Source organism: Hypoxylon trugodes (genome assembly GCF_022578975.1).
Source record: "Hypoxylon trugodes strain CBS 135444 unplaced genomic scaffold F4822scaffold_7, whole genome shotgun sequence".
In the NCBI taxonomy this organism is placed as follows: Eukaryota; Fungi; Ascomycota; class Sordariomycetes; order Xylariales; family Hypoxylaceae; genus Hypoxylon; species Hypoxylon trugodes.
In genome coordinates, this window is record NW_026250022.1 from 1,787,347 (window position 1) to 1,805,497 (window position 18,151).

Below are 18,151 nucleotides of genomic sequence, written 5' to 3' on the forward strand. Positions count from 1 at the left end.
AAAGCTACCGAATTCATAGAGGGCCCTGTGGAGAAAAAAGGAGGCGGGGAGTTGGGGCTTAATGATGGAGCCCCGCAACATAATGCCATGTACCATAATTTTTATTCATCCTTCATCATTTTGTATTCACTTATCAACATCTCACAATACCATCGCATAAGCATATGTACGAGGTTGTCTGGTAGCAAACACAAGTAAATCGTATTCGAAATTATGTTCCAAGTAAGTGTACTGAGGCATATTACTTGTATTATTCGAGATGACTGAACAGTTTGTTCTTGGATTGCCTACATAAGCATTGCTATCTTGAATGTATGTTAACCTACCATCGTATTATAGCCACACCCAGAAGACCGACTTCATCTACGAATGCACCGTGCTCGGTCGGTGGTCCTTACGTCACAAGAGTAGGTTTCAATCTCATTTGTGCCTCCTGGAAACTCAAGCCACGTAACGCTGAGGCCCAAACTGGTTGTGTCCGGCATTTTATGAAGAAATAATCGTTATGACTCACAACAATGATCTAAGTCCGATTTCTGCTGTTTGATATGGGCCTCGTAGATTTCCGCGTAACACGGTACCACGTCGCTGACCTTAGATTGCCATGTCGTGTAGGTTGGTTGAAATACGAGCCGCCCAGCGAACATTTGAAGGAGCATATATGCGAACGGCCCTTTCACAGTTCAGCTTTGCCCTAATCATACTTAAAATCTTCACCTCCGAGTTTTATGCTATAGGCGCCCTCTTTGCCGTCTATGGTGCAGCGGTCTTGTTGTGCGCCATATATCGCCGATATCAGGGCAATAGGCAATTCTTCACCACCACCGGTTGCGATGGCGAAGTGAAGAACAAATTTCGCACCAGCGGCAATAGCGTGCTTCTCCTCACAAGCCTCAGTATCAGCGCCTATATTAGTTTGATAGTTCTGACCTTTCAATTGGAATCATAAAGGAATAGACTGCGACGAACTGACCAGAAGGTCTCCGCTTGGGAGTAGGGTTCCATTGCTCGTATTTTGCTACTAGACATAGGCGCTGGGCTAATTGTTTCGGGCCATCTTGGTCGAACAATTAATATCCTCTTGGTGGCGTTAATAGGGCATTGTCTCACATAAATGTAGCCAAGATCAATATACATTATGACTACTACAACAACAATAGAAAGAATATGTCAAATCATACCGGTCATCTAAGACAAACTCGGCTCATTGAAGCCGAGGAGATTTGTTACATATCGCTGTGTAACTAGGTATCCGCCATTCCCCTCAAGTTTATATTACGAGCATTGAAGCCCACGTCATAAAGGAGTGCGGGTCATTTCGTCCGGCAAACAACTCTTTACCGCCTCAGCGAATAAACGTACGCCTTTATATAAATGTTCACTTAAGTTGGCATATACATATGTCCAGGACATTTGGTGAGACATCCTAACTGTTATCTACAGGGAGAGTCCAGTTCGCTCCCTCTATCAAATATAGATACACTATAGCCAATAAACCAAAACGTACTCAGACTTTTTAACCATCCGAAAGCCAAGACAAGATAAGAAGAGAAACTAAATCCCAAGAACAATGTCCGTTTGAAAGCCCCTTTTCATAGTACCTCTCGAAACTAAAGTTTTTTTTCCTCCATCGCTAAGACCAGGTGGCGCCAGAAAGAAAAAAGAAAAAAAAAAGGAGTAGGAGAAACTAAAGACGCAGGTGGTTTAAGGAATGAGAAACCATATCTCCCCAATATCGTCATGAGTAGTTCTCGAATTCTTAACATTGAGTTATTCTCTTTTGCTCCAAAGCCGTTGGAGGTCGGAATCTGCATAATACCCAAGGAAATTCGTATTAGGCCTGAGCACTTTCGGTGTTGAGGCAGGAAGGCGCATCGACCTTTAATTGCCCGCTGCCCATTGCGCGGACTTTTTTGGCTACCCAAGCGCAAACCTCCGAAAATCTGGTGTATTCTTACTGATATAGACAACTGGCTTCTGTAAGATCTTCTTCATTCATATGAGCAACGCTTAGTCTCCCTTCTTTGCCACTTGGCAAGCCTCAGTTGAGTTGGTCTTAATGAGGGGAGAAAATTGAGCGCCCGGATAGGCTTTAGATGTCCGATCGAGGTACTACTAGCATTATTATTCTTGGCGAATATTGACACTGAAGGCCTCATAATCGACAATACTAGCAGTTTAGTATATTTCCCCTCGATCGGTTAGGTGAAGGTTGCGAGTGCTTTTCCCGAATGTCGAACGTTGCTAGGTGACCCAGATACCTAGGAGGATAGGCACCTACCCGGAGAGTACCAAGCCAAAAATAGAGAGGCTATGTCCAAAAACTCCGAGTCATGGGGGTTAATTGATTTCGCGTCGCGGGTCTAAGGTGGGTGTATGCTTGTCGATCTCCCCAGACGTTTTCAAGTTTATGAATGTCGCAGATCCCTCCCCTGTGCTCAGGCGAGTCAATTGTCTAGCCCTTTTACTTCTCGCGCTTTTTTATATTCCCTATTCCTTCCTACAATCGTTTTTCCTTTTGCATCCTTTCTATTATAAAGCAATTAATCAAAGCAGAAATCATCAATTCGCACATCAACGCATAATGGGAATGTATGCTCCCAGCTCTAGGAGTGGGACCCACTCCAATCGACAACAGAATGCAATGCCACAGGGATGAGATGACATAGAGGAGAGCTGCAAGTGTAGCCTGTCCATCCCTAGCATATCATCCCGTTGTCAATTTTAGCTGTCATCTCCCGCCGTAATACATGCCTCCGGCTTGAGAGGGATCTTGGCCGGCCGACAAGGCATGTGTTTGCGGAGACTGTTCACGGTCCTCATACCATCCACCATAGTCTTCATTGGGTCTAGAATATTGGTACTGCTGCCACGTACCGTAAGTCGCATGCGGCACGGCACCGGCCGATAGAGGGTCCTGAATACCCAGGCCTGCCTCCGGGACGGCATTGGTCGCGAGGGATGTCTGCCTATCGTACCGTCCAGATTGATCATCGCTATAGGACATGGATCTTGTCCCTGGCGGATATGATCTCCACCCATCGTCGAGGCGAGAAGTACTATTTATCCTCCCTAACCCTGCAGAGCCTGTTGGGTGCTGAGAATTATAGGACGAGGGGTCTGAGCCGTCAGGTAGGCCGTGGGCGAAGCTCGTCCACATGGTACTCGAATCGCCGGGCATCCTCGCAGTGCTTGCACCCGCTCCTGTTGGTAGCCAGCTGCCTGCATCGTGTCCGTAGCTGAACGTCGGATCGCTAGGCGCATTCGATGGGACTATTCAATGTCTTAGCACGTCGCAAAGATATGGGGATGCTTTAGACTACACCTACTTCTAGGCTCTGTCGCATATGCTTCTTCTTCTTCAGCTTCCATTGAGTTACTTGGCATCGACGGTATTGTGGTCAACTGGTACGGTGCGTTTGACTGTGCTTCCACAGAATGTCCCGTCGGTAGTGCTGGGGATGTGGAAGGAGATGCAAGATTAGTAGGTGTTCCTGCTCCTTGCCTGTGCCCTGTTGCAGGTGGCGGTGGCTGCTGGTTTACTGCCGTGTAGATACAGTCTTTATTGAGGCTCATGCAGCTTTCGCAGCGCCCTAGAACATCTGGCGCTTCGGGCTGTTTACATCTGATTTTCCTTCTTCGGCAGTGTTCTAGAGTAGACCGCACTTTAGTATTTATGCGAAGATACTCAAGCTACCTATTATTACCCTGCGAGGATACTTACTACAAGCAATGGGTGTTCGGTGATAACCAAGCCTATTCCTTCTCCTTTCGTTAGGAAGGCCGGAGGGTCCATGGTCGGCTTCATTCGTCCCCTGCTCTCTCACGTTAGGGGTCGAGGCGATTTTTTTAAGACGGAATCCTTTGGATTGGGGTTCTTGTCGCCGTGTGGGGGGCATCTGGTTGCCCAGAGCTATGTGATTGCAAAATAGAGGAAGTGGTGAGTGGTGAAAATGGAGATTATGCTGGGTTTGATTACTGGCAGAACTTACTTCTTGGGTGGGTGCTGGATGATTATCCATGTAGCCGCCTTGCGACACCCCTAACTCTGGGCTCTCTTGTGGCGGCGGGTACTGATAAGGCATTATACCTATCATAGATCCGGGCGGTTCGGGGGGATATATGTTCGGGAAACTACGTACCCCTGAGCACTGGAAAGTTGTCGGATGGTGATCACCATCGACAAGGCTCTCTAGCGCGAAGGCCGAGGGATAAGCCGCTTTCAGCAGCTTGTATTTGGGGGTGATCAGCTTCCGTGTTGTGGCTTTCCGCCGGCTGAAGCACCTGGACGCGGATTATAGGAGAGGCACCTAGCGTATTTTCGACTCGACCTCGAGATTTGCCCCTATGACCGTTGTAAACCGCCAAAAAGATGGTAACAATGGCAAGAGGGATGTAGCAGGAGGTAGTGGAGAGCCGGGAAACCAACCAATCGATTTAGTAAGTTGCTTGATGTCCTGGAACCAGATATGCAATCCGACCATAAAAGTAACCTGGCCCTCATCCAAGAGCTATCGAGGCTATGATTGCTTAGCAGGCATAGAAGTGCGTGGTAGGACAATGCATACAGATAGCCACACCAAATCAACTTTCTACCTATAGCTTAAGCAAGCCTCTTGGGTTGGGAACAAGGATGCAAAGCATGTACCTAGATTGGGGAATCGCTGCACACCTTCTTAGGCATAAGCTCTCAGACCTATCTATGGATAGGCCGAATGGGTATCTTCGGCGGCTTCTGGAGTGTCAGTTGCAACACCACGAAACCTAACGCTGCCTTCGCTCGAGTGGAGATGGGGAGATTAGTAGGGCTAGGATCATGGATTCTGAGATCGACGTTGGCGCTGCAGGACTGCGATAAAAATTTTTTAGACAATGCTGAAGATCTATACGTGTTGATAGCGAGTAACAAGTGTGTGAACGAAAAGACTGTCATAAGTGAACGCCACTCTCGAAGCTAGAAGCTCTGATCCAACGTGGGCACGAACCACCACGGCGAAGGTCCTAGATTTCTCGCGCTAAAAACATGAGGGTTTATTTTGCATTATTCATGGCCCTCGGCGCCCACGGGTAGCCACATATGAGAAAATTCCTTGTTGATGGGCTCGGGAAGTAACCGTGAAAGAAGATCGCTCTGGGGCAGACCCTGAGGAGGTATATATCAGGAACTATGAGCCACCGGTGAGTGTTTAGTGTAGGATCAAAATATGATCTGCATGGAGTACTGTGATGGCCCCTGGACTTTTACGACATGCAGGCCGACTCGCTACTTTTTTCCCCGTGACGAAGCAATGGTAAGAAGAGTTGCCGGGCTAAAATTTATGGCGAGAGCACGAAAAGAAAAGGGATAATCTAATACGCCCGTCTCGACCGACGCGTAACTAAAAAGGAACAAGGAATTTTAGTTTTGAAATACTGGCAAAAGGCGGTGCTATTTGGAACTCGGTACTGTTAATCCTTATTACCCTTTCGCCTCGATGTCGAATATGAGGCAGATATCATCTACATAGAAGTTGCAATTGTTCTTTTCGCCTTCGGTCTTCGAACGTTGTCAACAACCTTGTATCCAAGAGGATTAACCGACTTGTTATGCATCAGGAGTCTCTCCGGTGAGCCATAAATTGTTCTCATCATTTAGATGTATTTATTATACCATAATTCCCATAATAGCCAGTTAGCACACAGGCTGTAGGTCTGAAGTTAGGGGGGAGTGTGATGTACGCACGTGTAAACCGCACTAGAGCATCAAGGCAAGGAACGGATACCCAAGGGCCCGAAGGTGAAAGCTATGCTAACTACGGTTGGCAGCGTATCACCTTGAGCAAACGAAAATAGCGAATAACTAAATACTGTTAAGCTAATAGCGTCATGGAACGGTCCAACCGGTTTTCTGGGACGTTAATTTTGTGACGTGAGTGGGATGACAAGGATTGACGGGACCGTCCATCGCTCTCCGGTTCCTTTAACTATTCTTATTTTTTCCAAATAACATCCACAGTACCTTCTCTAAAGCTAGAGGGGGCCCTTGCTAGAGGTTGCTCAGTGGCGCCGTACGTCGTCTGCAGCTTATCCTTGTATCCTTGGTGGTCCCGATACCAGAAACATCAAAGCATGAACATGGGGGGATAGCCTGAAAGCAGTGACGCACCCCCATTGTAATAGGAACCTTCCAACCGATGGTGATAACTACTAACTCGTCTTAGCTGCTAAGACGAAATGGAGACTAATAGTATTGCACTATGCATGTAAAGTGGAAGAAATAATGTATATAGTTGGATAGGGCCGATCTCGATTACAAATAGGGGTACTCCAATTGTTAGGGCTGATTTCGGGCTTGTGCTAAAATACTGGGAATTGCCTGATTTAATCTATAGTGCTGGTAATGTGTTGTAGGTAGGTAGGCATTCAAGCAGTGAGTATCGTAACCATCTTTTTCTACCCTCATGCGCACTTGCGCCACGAAGGTAGACCCGGATTCAACGTCGCAATGAAAGAGCGCCACCATTTAAGCTCATGATGGGTGTCACCTCAAGAACATTTCGTGATAATTACCTAGGTATCTATAATGACTGGGGCTGAACTGGATGAGATACTCATAGATGCATCTTATTGCTTAGGTTAGCTATATAAAGGCTTCTATGGACGCACTAACACCCCAAGCTTGTAGCTACCTATTAGTGTATAACATTGCTGGCATACTGTAACTTTTCACAATCGAGTCGGGTTGACGGCCAGACCCGAACAGTCCCAGCAGCCCGGTAAAATGGCTGGTGAAGATGGGGGAAGCAAGGGGGAGGTCCTGATCTAGGTCTTTCACATCATGCAACGCTACGAAATACGACAGCATGATACAGGTACCTTGATACAGTGCACAGGCCTTAAAATTCTCTCCTACTCTTACAGCTTTAATATTTATTATTTACGGTAAGAATGCTCTGCACATTCAACTTCCAAACTTTCATCTAATAGATAATTGAGTCCTAGAAGTTAGGCTAGACGACGAGACCCCATTTCAGCCAAAGCGTAGTTTTAACTGACGCCGCATTCGTACTGGTGGAATTGCCTTCGGCTAGAGTAGTGAGAAAAATCATTTGCCGAAGCTACGAGCAATATCACAAGAGAACCAGTGGGCATAATCCTTTCAGCCGAGCAAGATAGGATGAACATGATCTCTTCATGGAAAGCCGGCTTCGTTCATGCGTTGCGTGGTGCATCTTCAAGGTATTTGTCGATCAAAAATGATGTGCAACTAGGATTACAATGTCCGTGTTGATGCGCCTATGATGGGGCGACAACCTCCACACGCTGCGGCGGCAAGCGGATGAGTCGCATCACTTATTGGTTGATGATCATTATTCGGATTTTTTTCACCAAAGTCTATAACCTCGAGGAGATCAAACTCGACTTGAAGCCGAATGAGCTAGAAGAAAATCATCCGGTCTTACCTTGATGTCGGGGACTTTGGATATCTGCTAAGACCTTGCTTGCCAGGGGTTGTTTGGTGGATCTAGGCTGCTACCTTAGGTACCTGGGTTACATGAAATTGCTTTCTTTCTTCTGGGAGATGGTTTGCTACCTATGCTTTCTTTTGTTTTTCGGTGTGGCTTAATTAGTTGTTACATCGTTCATGATCTTGAATTAGTATATAACTAGTCAGGAGGACTCAATTTTTTGAAATGCAATGACATTATCTAGCATTAGGTATGTAACCTGAAAAGCAGAATGTACTCCAAGTTCTCACCAAACCAACGTATGATAGTCGGCCCCTAGTCTAGGGGCGGCCCGCCATCTAAGCCTAGAATCTGGGCGGTCCTCGATTTCACCGACAGCTACCACATATGCAACAAATGCAGCTGACCTCAGACATCAAGACATAGGTCCACGTACATACAACCACATTAGGAAACTTGAAGATTATGCAAGAGATGAATTTCATCTCAGCATCTCTCTAATGCAATGCACCAGGGTTGATTGTCCAGTAATATAGCATTATGCTAGACTACAGGGGCGTATTCACGCCATCCACCGGGGCGTTATTTTGCCTGCTCCAGTTCTTAGATGAAGTTTCGTTATGAGGCAGTCTTTTCTTCACTTATTAGCGTTCCTGCTGTGATTCCTCATGTTTCATCAATAGGACGCCAACCACATCTCGGCGCTCCTCCTTATCACCTCCAATGTTATTTTGCCCAATAGCGCTCAAAGTAGCGACGCATCGTTTAGCCTCAAATCGTTACCTTCTCCATTAAGTCGATCCCTCTGTAACCGAGAGCCCTTTAGCGGTGCTCCCAGCTGGTCACATGGCCGAAGCGTCGGGACCGTGCTCATGCGCATTATGGAGTAGCCTTCAACCTGGATGTGTAGAAGGACACTGATTGAGTTTCAACCAAATGCTCCAGAGCCAGTGGTATTGTAGATTTCAAGAGACTTCAAGATAATTCATACCGGCACCAACTATCTCCGACGATCTACGAGCCCAACTAGCCCACATACCCGAAGACTGACCTATCGTTTGATCTCCTTTTAGCCAGAATACCATAAGGCTTACTACTTCGCAGACTCATTTACCTGCTACCTCTAACGTTCGGAAAATCGGTGAGCGGCCCGGCGTTGACTTTACTTATGCGTTCATTATACAGGAAGAATGCATTATCAATATTAATGTCTCGCTTCTCGGCCAGTTGAAGTTTGTGACTTCAATGAGAGTATACCTAAGACAGCACCTAGTGGACAATGGTTTATGCATAGTCTAAGCACTTATGGGCTTGACTGGGGTTTGAACGATTCGACTTCAAGGTCTCCCAGTGAGACTCAAAACCGGCGAGGCAATGGACGATCAGCTTTCCGTATATTCCGATACGGCTTTGCAATGAACCCCAACCAGCTCGGTGCATTATTCCGCCTAGATAACTTTGAAGAAAGCCGTGCTCCCCGCAATCCATTGTTCCCCTCGTCACCCTTTCGCTAGAAGAGAAGACCTACGTCCAACGATGTCAAGATAGATCCAATCCAACGAAAATAGTCTTGGTCTGTGCTGTACCTTTCATTTCGTGTGTTACACAAGAATCCGAGGTGACTAGGGTTCTACTCCCCCACAAGTGCTGCTTAAACCGAAGCAAACGTCCGAACTATAGGAATGCCTGCAGATATTCAGCTCCACAATCTTTGGGGGTTTTCAGTCAGCTTCATGAAGAGCTTAACGGCTTTGTGGACGAACTGAGCCGCAAAAGTCTATGCGTAGTTGGTCCGGGGAACTAAACCAAGTGTCTCTAAACTACGCCAATGCGAGCCCAACAATGTCTCGAAGTGAGACAACTTAGCAATAGAATGAGCTGGCTACGCAGTGATTACCTAGATTGAAGTCAACTCATCTTGTACGACAAGCCATGTGCCGGGTTTCGGACGAAAGACCATGAACCTCTTACTAATAGATACTCTGCAAGTTTTCCGGTTTTTACCTATCATTCTGCTAGCCACGTGTGAAGTGAATCTGTCTTACATTATGTACCCAACGAAGTCTTTCGTTCGATTTGAAGTATTTTAAGTTAGACTTCTCATCTTGCAAAATGACTAGTCGTTTACTTATGCTATGCGGCTACAAGCAGGTAAGGGATCATACTCTTCTAGCGTGCTTAACGTAGGTACGGATTAGCGTTGGAAGCAAGCGGTCGATCTCGATGTTCAGTACCCAGGTAAATAACAATAGAAGGCGAGCCCACGCAGACCCCCACTGTGTTGGCGTGGAGGGCGCGGGAAAACATGGTGGAGGACATTGGGTGGCGGCATTCATGCTTTTTTTTCTTGCTGGGCGAGGGTTCGGATCTGTATTGGTAAGCCGATGGCGTTCAGCCCCCCATTTCATCCCATATCTTTATATGCCTGGGGGCTTAGGATGCATCGATGGAATGGGGTGCTTCATCTCGAGATCTTGCAGGTGACCTCTTCAAGAAGCCGCGTCATACATTAGTTCCGTTAGGCTGGACCATTACGACTACCTGGTAATCGTCATAGACGAGGATATCCCAGTGCAATACCCAAAGTAGGCGTAACGTCAACTATTTCCCCAACAAAGTATAAAGTATACCCGGACGTCTAGAACGCATTGTTAAACCAGCTCCTTCTTACAAGGCATATGCTGCATTTTGATAGCTCTATATGTACCAAATCACAACAGCATTTTGCTTTGACTCCTCATATCATAATTGTTTGGTAAACGGCTGGGGCAGATATAAGATTGGGGGCCTCCACAGCCAATCTATTCCGCCATTCTAATAGACAAATCCCCGAGGCTTTATGCGGGCTTATGGGCGTAAGAAGATGACGCACCTTCAAGAAAATGGCTTGCAGTATAGTGGATACTCGCTTCCTACGGACTTTCTGGCGGAGGAGGGGGCAGTGGCGTTCACGAAGTGCACGTATTCTTAGTACCTACTTTGAGATTTCGTATTTTAATGCGGTGTAGTATGCGGAGGAGTAAAAAAAGAAAATAATATTCACTATTACCTAGATCAATCGAATGCCGCCTTCTCATTTGCTTGTGGGATATAGCATCGGCAATACTTCAGGGTGTCTACGTCTGGGTAAGCACCCATTTATGGTATGGTCGATGGCCTTTCCCCTCTTAGGCCCGCCGATAGAGAGCCAATAGTTTAGCTGGAGTTGATTCTTTGTCATTCTCACAGAGGTGTGCTAGAATGAGTGGCGACTGGGAATAGTCAATGCGGTCAGTCTCATTCAACGGTGGCGACCACCTAGAGAGCCTTACTAGGTAGGTACGTGTGCCTTGTATTCAGTTATTAGGCCAAAACTCAAGTGATCCAGGTGTCCCTCATTGGAGAAGTCGTATAGGTGAGGAGTTCCCCTCTGCAATTACATGGACCTGGCATTATGGCCTTCGGCTATGTATACGTACTTTATTCGAGATTACTTGATGGTGTATGGGCAATCCAAGCCACCCCGGTGGGAATCACCATCCCAAATGCTACGATCTGCTTTGTGTTCGAAGAATTTTCGGGGGGGAATATGTTCAAGATAGAGTCACGCCTTCAATACGAGCTCACATATGTCACATGCGATGGACTTGAAGTACGTTCAAGTCTTTGGATTCGAGGTAACATTTTTAGTAGTATCGTAGAGTCTTGTCATCTAATTGCCGAATTGCTCTACCAATGCTAAATCTCAGAAGCCTGAACAAACTAGCCTCCACAATCGAGTGTCCTGCGGTGCCGAGATGGTCATCTGGGTCGTAATTGGCAACTAATAGATGGAATGGTGCCTCGAATAGTTTAAATTGTTGACCAATGCTAAGAGATGTCGCCAAAAGCCTTTGGAATACTACCGCATGGGTTGCGTATGGTTGCGTGTGGACCGACATCTTGCTGCTCATAGAGGAGACTTAATGGCATGAAGGTGATTCGAAGAGTGCTACATGGTAGCCTTTGTGTATACTGGTCGGATGTATCTGGATGCCCTGGGCGCCAACTAATGACGACAATCAGCTCCGAAGACGGCTCTACTTGTCACTAGAAGGTAAAACTTGAACCCGCTTACGATTCTAGCCTGTCCGAATGAGAGGACTGTGGCCCGCCACGATCCTCGCCAGTCGGCTCGTCCAGCACGTCGCGTGACTATCTTGTAGGTCCAGAGGGCCCTATCCCGGGTTCCTCGGAGTTGTTACAATCGTCGGAACTCGGGAGTGATACGAGGGAATCCTCTTCCTTCGTGCTACGTGGCTGCTACCTCGCGCGAGGTGATTGAAGCCCTAGAGACAAAATGTTCCTAGCCTGCTTCATCGTCACAGCCCGTGATGCATGTGGGATGCGGCTAAGCTTGCGATGTTGAGTGGATTGAGTATCCAGCAATTCTTTAGTGATATCGAAACCCTGAACAGAAATGATTAGCCGCGGTTTGCAAGGTAGAAAAGGACTGTAGGGGGTAACGCGCATAGCTTGATGTTTATAGGTCAAGGAAGGTACACTATAGGACAGATTTTTCAAAGCAGACGCTCAGGAACATGGTAATTGCCGCTCTTATCCAGCAATCTCGCTTGTGCGGTACGACCATAACAGAATAGGATATGGTTCTTTCAATATTGCGACATGCCCTGCAGCCTGGGCGCAGCTAGTTTTGAATAAAGGTGAGGGGTGTCGTCACTTGATTACTGTACTTGAATTATCATGGCATCTCATTGCAAAGAACTCACCTCCGGTGACCCGGTCCCGATAACACGAAAGCGGCATCACAAGGCTGGTGCCTCTTGAATATGCATCTTTCGCGATGCAGAACCTTGAATAGTAAATATGTTGGTCTGGGGCAGTGCTGATCATGAACTGTGCCGCCGCGGAGCCGTTGGAGTAAGGGTCAATTGCCCGAGGACTCTGCTGTATTTTGTATTTGGGAGGAATAGAGTCGCGAAATGAGAAGATCGGGATATAGCGAGCGAACTATGGATAGTTCCAACTATCTGGCAAATCACATAGTCGACATGCACTCCCATAAAAAGATGCACAACCTTGAGAGCGAGTCTTTTGCGCCCCAAGTTCGTGTCGGCAACTAGTCTCGTTCGCTAATGTACCTCTTCGATATCACCCTGCCCTCCGTAGATCATCGTTAGCGACTTGTCACCTGCACGTAGAGAGATGGGTACAACGTCTGGTTAAACAGAAGTGGCTGAAAGTCCAACCACTTTGGGGGATGTATCGCGATGCACAACCATCTAACCTTTCTTTCTATGCTTCCTGCTCTTTATTTAAGTAAGGTCTGTTGGTGTGTCACGTATTACGATATCATCCCTTGTTGGTACGGAAAGGCACGTAGGTATTACTTGCACGGGTGTGGGCCTCGTATATATGTATGATTATAGCAGGGTCTCTTCGCGGGGTGCTTAGATTGACTGCATACACCGCTCCGCCAGGGCGGAAACGACTTAGATTGCCGTAAATCTATTGGTGTTCGGGATGGATGGCTTAAGATCTGACATAAGTAATATGCGCCACAACACAAGATACCCCTCCGATTGTATTTATATAGTGTTCCGATACCGATGAGACGATATCATTGGCTGTTTGTCAGCGAACCTGTAATTATGTGGATGGCCAATTTGCAGTTCCTGGAGGGATCAAGATTGTGACTTAGTTGTGATTGCCCTATAGGGTCGGGAATATAACATTCCCGGTTATCTTGTTAGCACCTACGTAAATTAGAAGCACAGGAGTTGGTCAGACGGCAACGGAAATCGAAGGAGATACCGAGAAATCCTATTAATAATGCCCCTTGTGATACTATCTTCTTAGCTAAGGTCCTTTTTGTTTCCAACCTGGACTCTTAAAACTGGTGTGCACACCTTTTGTAACTATCACGACAAATCGACTCCGGAGTCGGAAAGAAAACGATGGATGTGATGGAATCAACCTTGACTCATACACGTGAGACCATTCTCCCTCCCTAATCAAGCACATGTACCGCTTTTCCATCTCTTGATTTGCCCATAGGAAAGTAAAACACTTCCAGTACTCCGACCCAATGGCCCAAAAAGGCAAATACCGACCAGTGGCGATGCACATAAGAAATTATTTGTCATTTTTCTTTGATGAAAACCCTGCTAAACAGTACCGGTGAAGGATATCGCCGTCTACTTTACGGTAGCGAGGCCGTGGATCAGGTCATGCATTGCGAGAGGAGTGACCCTCGGTGTAGCTTCGGGGGCTGTTGAGAAATGATGCAACATAGGATGTGGGCGTGGCACTTCTCGTACATCGGGGAAGTTGCTTGTAGTGTAATCAACAGGAAGATCCAATCCGAGAGCTTCGGCGCGTGGGGAGCGAATCGTCGTCGTGGTTGGGGTTGGCCGATCTTGCCCGTCTTCAAGGAACGTCGTGCGTAGGAAGTTCAGCAAAGTGTCAACGTCTTGCTTAGTAGACATAGCCCCAAGGCTTGCTCGAACAATCCTACGCGATTAAAAGATGTTAGTCTATCAGTACGTATTAAGTCAAGGGTTATTGGATGTATGGTAAGACGAGATCTCCATGAACGTACCCTGTAGGGACTCTGTGGATGATGCTTATGCCATGTGAGCCACAGTGGTGACCGGCAGAAAGGGCGCGTTCTGTCATCCATGGCTCATATCCTAGGGCTGTGAAAATGCCACCAGGATTACATACCCCTATTAGGATTAGCGAGACCCTTGAGTATCGGACGTGCGCCTGATTTTAGCGCTTGGAGATAACTCACCTCCGGATCTTATGTAAATCCCAGCGGAATTTGCTGAGCGTTCAACATCGGAATACGGCACATGCTGCCCATTTGCTCGTAACACGTTGAAAGCGATAGCGGAGCCCTGCTTCGCTGAATCTTCAAAATCGCTATTTTCGTTGTAGATGCGACAGAGTGGTCGCCCATTGGTGTGGCATAGGGTGATCAAGCCTCGGAACAATCTAGTGGTGAGGTAGGAAGTGTGGTCCGAGATCCTGCTCATTGAACCGTATAACTTCTTATGGACATCGATGGCTTCCCCAAGCGCGAGGATGCTGTGGAATGGAAGGGTGCCATCTTCGAGACCTTCGTGTAGCTTGTAAGTGGGCGCTTGAAGGCCCTTTGAACGATGCCAATTCTCGCCGAATGTCGCAACCATTGACACAGTTCCTCCACCAAAATACTTCCTAAGGGTCAAAATGTGTCCTGACTGCCTCCGAACAACTAATGCCCCAATATCTGGAAAGCCGAAGATTTTATATAGGGAGAGACAAGTAAAGTCTGGTGCTTGGTCAGGGTCTTGGAAGACATTTTCCATGGGGTATGTCATAGCTAATGCAGCGGCATCGAGAAGCGTATAAGTATTCTGTAAATATTCCGACTGTCGTAGAACTCCGGGCCATGATAGGGGTAGTCTTCTACCAGACATGTTAGATTGCCCAGGATACGCGAACAGTCCTAGGCCGCCAAGATGATAGCGGTTAACAAAAGTAGCTTCAGGGGAACGGAGCCACCTTTCTACTTCCTGGTCTGTTCGAAAGCAGTAGGATTGCCCATATGTCAATTCCCTCACCCCCACAATACTCGTGTGCGCATCTTTATGATAGCCATACCAGAACCTCCGGTCACTCGTTTTTTCAGAGAGGTCTCTGAAAGAATCTGCGACGAGCTTGATAGCTGCAGTGGCGTTTGCCACGAAAATGAGATCGAAGTGCTCGGGATCCGCGCCGAGAAATTTGAGCGTCTTCTCTCGGACCTGATCGACGACTTCTCCGGAAAGTCTAGCCGGGAAGTTCTCTGAATGCGGATTTCCGTACAAGTTGGTAACCATCTTTGCGCAAAATGAATCAACAGTAGATTTTGCGTAGATAGTTGCCCCGCTATGGTCTAGGTAGACTCCTAGATTCGGTTAGGTTGGACTATATACAAGATATATGGAAAATATACATACCATCATTCATATGTGGATATTCCTTTTGACGCAAAGCCTCAACATCACTATTATACCCTTTCGACATCGTGAGGAGCGGCATTGATGATGTAGGTAGGTATAGTACTCAAGATGTGAAGACAGCTAACTTGGAACTATACTGGAGGGTAGGATGATACACTCTGGTTCCGAGTGATCGATTTTTAAGTAGTAGTAAAGGATTGCTGTGCCAATTCTTGTGTCGCGCTCTCTAGAGAGCCATCTTCCTGTGGGACTGGTCTTAGACGAAGGATCTTATACTCGAACACCACCCCCTTTCCCGCCACTCATAAGGTTCGTACATAGCGGGAAGCATGGGGAGGGAGCGTGGGGTGATATCCGCCCTACATCTTCTAGTCGACAAAGGTCAGCAATGAGGTGGTGGCGCGCGGTGTGCGAAAGTCATCCTGTGTCGACCATTGGCTATCTTTCCATGCCGAACTGGAGGAGCCTAGCACAAGCGGATGACCGGACGAGCATCTTGGCGAGTCGCGATAAGGAAACAGTAGGCGCAGCGCATCGGACGCTAGACACTGCGATCTAGTGACACATCGTGCCTGGAGATGGTTCCCTCAGGGATACGTTGCCGCACATCTGATGATGAAAACCTGGCAGCGACTATTGGATCCTCGACTTGGTCTGACACACCTGACCCTTTCCCTTTTAGGAGCGACGATGCCAGTACGTACCGAGTTTCGTTGTCCGAAAGTAGGTTCTCTTGATGTAAAGGGATAAGCCGTGTACCTTTAGGGTTATGCCGGTGAGAAACGAGAGGAAGAAAAGTATAGTGTAAAGGCCTCTTTTCTTCACGAGCTCTAGAGAGGATGATTGACGTGCGCTAGTGGACCCTACGTACCTCGACTAAAATAAGAGGCGCAAGTGTCAGATGCAATGGGGGGATATCGAACATGGTATGATTGGAACGGCTCTCTAAAGCTTTGCAGCTTCGTTGTGCAATGTGGACCCATGGCGCATTCGATAAGGCTGCTGTCGAATTGCCGTTTGACTGCAATGGGGGGAAAACCTCGAGGGGTCGGAGGATGTCCAAATTGGCCTCAGAAGGTACAGAAGAGGCTCTGGCGGGATAAGCAGACCAACCGATCGCGGCAAAGTCATGTAGGTATGCAGACACTATTACCACTTGCAAGGGTCATCTAAGACATGGGTTTAGATAGGAAGTCATCCTATTTGGCGGCTGTTCCACCTTCTACTCTCTTTTGAGCGTTTGGATAGGTCGAGCGCCTCTTTCAGGAAAGCGTTGCGGGGAGAGTGATGAGTGCAACGGCCTCGGTATCTGAACGGACTCTTCAGCCCAATCACCTCGGAGAGGGTGGGATACTTGCCGCGTAGTTACGGCCAAGAGCTGCGAATAGTTGTACTCTAGGCGGGTTGGGTGCTGCAGCCCGTCATCGACACAGAGTCGATGCTAACCCCAGCATGCTGGTGAGGGAGTATTCGAGGTACGTAGTGTCCTGGTAGTCGATCCCTGCTACTTTTCGAAGAAAGTGGTCGCCGACCTCAGAACTGGAGGGTGTGCGTCATATGGGCACAACTTCTGCAAGTCTCTGCGTCTAGACTTAAGAGACCCTGGACATCTCACGTCTGCATAGCTGCATGCCATCTTGAATAGTAAGGCGCTCTTGTGGAGAGCGTAACGAGACTTTACCGATGAAGGTCCCAATGGCGGATAATGGTTTTCACCACGATGGAAGAATAAGAATCTGTTTCAAGGTAGCTTGGGCAGAAGATTGAGGCGCCCCTGGGGGTGAATGGCCCAATGTTAGGCCCGCCAAGGCCATCGATCTCGTTAAAGGATAACGTTATTAATTGCTTTTTTTTTTCTTTCTTTTTTCCTTTTCTTAGCTGCCTATCATTGCTGACAATAGTTAGTTAGCAGTCATTGGTACCGCTGATTTAAAGAGAGTACAGAAGCGTAGTCGCTAAGCCAATGCACTGGGATATGTTTTCTTTGGAGACTCGTTTTTCGGTTTATTTATTTTTTCTTTCCCAAATTCCCAGGTCATGCAACCCCCCTGGAAGATCGCCAATTTGACAGCTCTAGGTATAATACAATGCCCTTGACAATATTTGCCCACGAGGCTCGATTCACACCTTGTCTCGAACCAATAGCAGTGGCTAACGGGATCCGCGCTGAACCAGCTATGACCACGAGAGCTCTCGGCGCCTATCGCAATCTGAGACTTAACATTTGTCCGTTTTAAGGCCCGGAGAGACGCATATTCCCAGCCAAATGCCGTCGGGTCACGCACTTCACTCCAATACATGAACCTTGACTTTACCAATTCCGATGTGCTAGTGTCGTGATGGGCGGATGAGTCTTGAACGCTTCGGGCAAATCGAGCTCCCTGTGGCTTAGTTAGGTTTGTTACTTAGAAGCTTAGCCTCTCGATTTGCGCTGCGGGTGTGTTGCATCGATCCAGCTGCAATGGAACCAGGAGCTCTGTTAGTCATAAACCACATCTCGCATTTGCTTTCTTGCAAAGCCCGCGCCCGACACAAGTCCGTATTCAGCAGTTCCAACAAAAGTACATTCGTATCGCCTATCCAATCCCACGGTCAATCCTCTTCGGAAACGCGGATGTTTAAAAAAAAAAAATTCATTGAGCGCGTAAGAATGTAACTAGAAGCTATCGAGCCAAGAGATTGTCGCTAGGTACGATGCCGCACGTATGACGGACCTTAAGTTGTAACCCGAGG

General features: G+C 47.4%; 4 protein-coding genes across 4 annotated transcripts; 2 read left to right on the forward strand and 2 right to left on the reverse strand.

Annotated features, from left to right (window-relative positions):
• The first annotated feature begins 116 nt into the window (after positions 1–116).
• Positions 117–1,212, forward strand: F4822DRAFT_410567 (uncharacterized protein). Its single transcript, XM_051458779.1, has 3 exons — positions 117–222; positions 340–407; positions 616–1,212. Exons 1-3 carry the CDS (start codon positions 214–216, stop codon positions 947–949), a joined length of 411 nt encoding a protein of 136 aa, XP_051312360.1. The 5' UTR covers positions 117–213; the 3' UTR covers positions 950–1,212.
• A 1,072-nt stretch (positions 1,213–2,284) lies between these two features.
• Positions 2,285–2,695, forward strand: F4822DRAFT_320837 (uncharacterized protein). The gene has a single exon (XM_051455467.1). It carries the CDS (start codon positions 2,411–2,413, stop codon positions 2,657–2,659), a length of 249 nt encoding a protein of 82 aa, XP_051312361.1. The 5' UTR covers positions 2,285–2,410; the 3' UTR covers positions 2,660–2,695.
• Positions 2,696–4,162, reverse strand: F4822DRAFT_320836 (uncharacterized protein). Its single transcript, XM_051455466.1, has 4 exons — positions 3,993–4,162; positions 3,725–3,913; positions 3,330–3,650; positions 2,696–3,273 (listed from the first exon to the last, which is right to left on the reverse strand). The coding sequence occupies exons 2-4, from the start codon at positions 3,897–3,899 to the stop codon at positions 2,732–2,734; spliced, it is 1,038 nt and encodes a 345-aa protein (XP_051312362.1). The 5' UTR covers positions 3,900–3,913; positions 3,993–4,162; the 3' UTR covers positions 2,696–2,731.
• A 9,462-nt stretch (positions 4,163–13,624) lies between these two features.
• Positions 13,625–15,482, reverse strand: F4822DRAFT_431459 (PLP-dependent transferase; the record flags this gene model as incomplete). The annotated part of the gene is made up of 4 exons (XM_051461479.1): positions 13,625–13,940; positions 14,029–14,155; positions 14,224–15,363; positions 15,416–15,482. The coding sequence occupies 4 exons, from the start codon at positions 15,480–15,482 to the stop codon at positions 13,625–13,627; spliced, it is 1,650 nt and encodes a 549-aa protein (XP_051312363.1).
• Positions 15,483–18,151: the final 2,669 nt, after the last annotated feature.

Coding starts and splice junctions, on each gene's coding strand:
- F4822DRAFT_320837 (XM_051455467.1), top strand. CDS start 2,411: ATGAATGTCGCAGATCCCTCCCCTGTGCTCAGGCGAGTCAATTGTCTA.
- F4822DRAFT_320836 (XM_051455466.1), bottom strand. CDS start 3,899: ATGCCCCCCACACGGCGACAAGAACCCCAATCCAAAGGATTCCGTCTT. Junction 3,651..3,724: donor CCGAACACCCATTGCTTGTA/GTAAGTATCCTC, acceptor GGTCTACTCTAG/AACACTGCCGAAGAAGGAAA. Junction 3,274..3,329: donor ATATGCGACAGAGCCTAGAA/GTAGGTGTAGTC, acceptor GACATTGAATAG/TCCCATCGAATGCGCCTAGC.
- F4822DRAFT_410567 (XM_051458779.1), top strand. Junction 408..615: donor GTGGTCCTTACGTCACAAGA/GTAGGTTTCAAT, acceptor CATGTCGTGTAG/GTTGGTTGAAATACGAGCCG.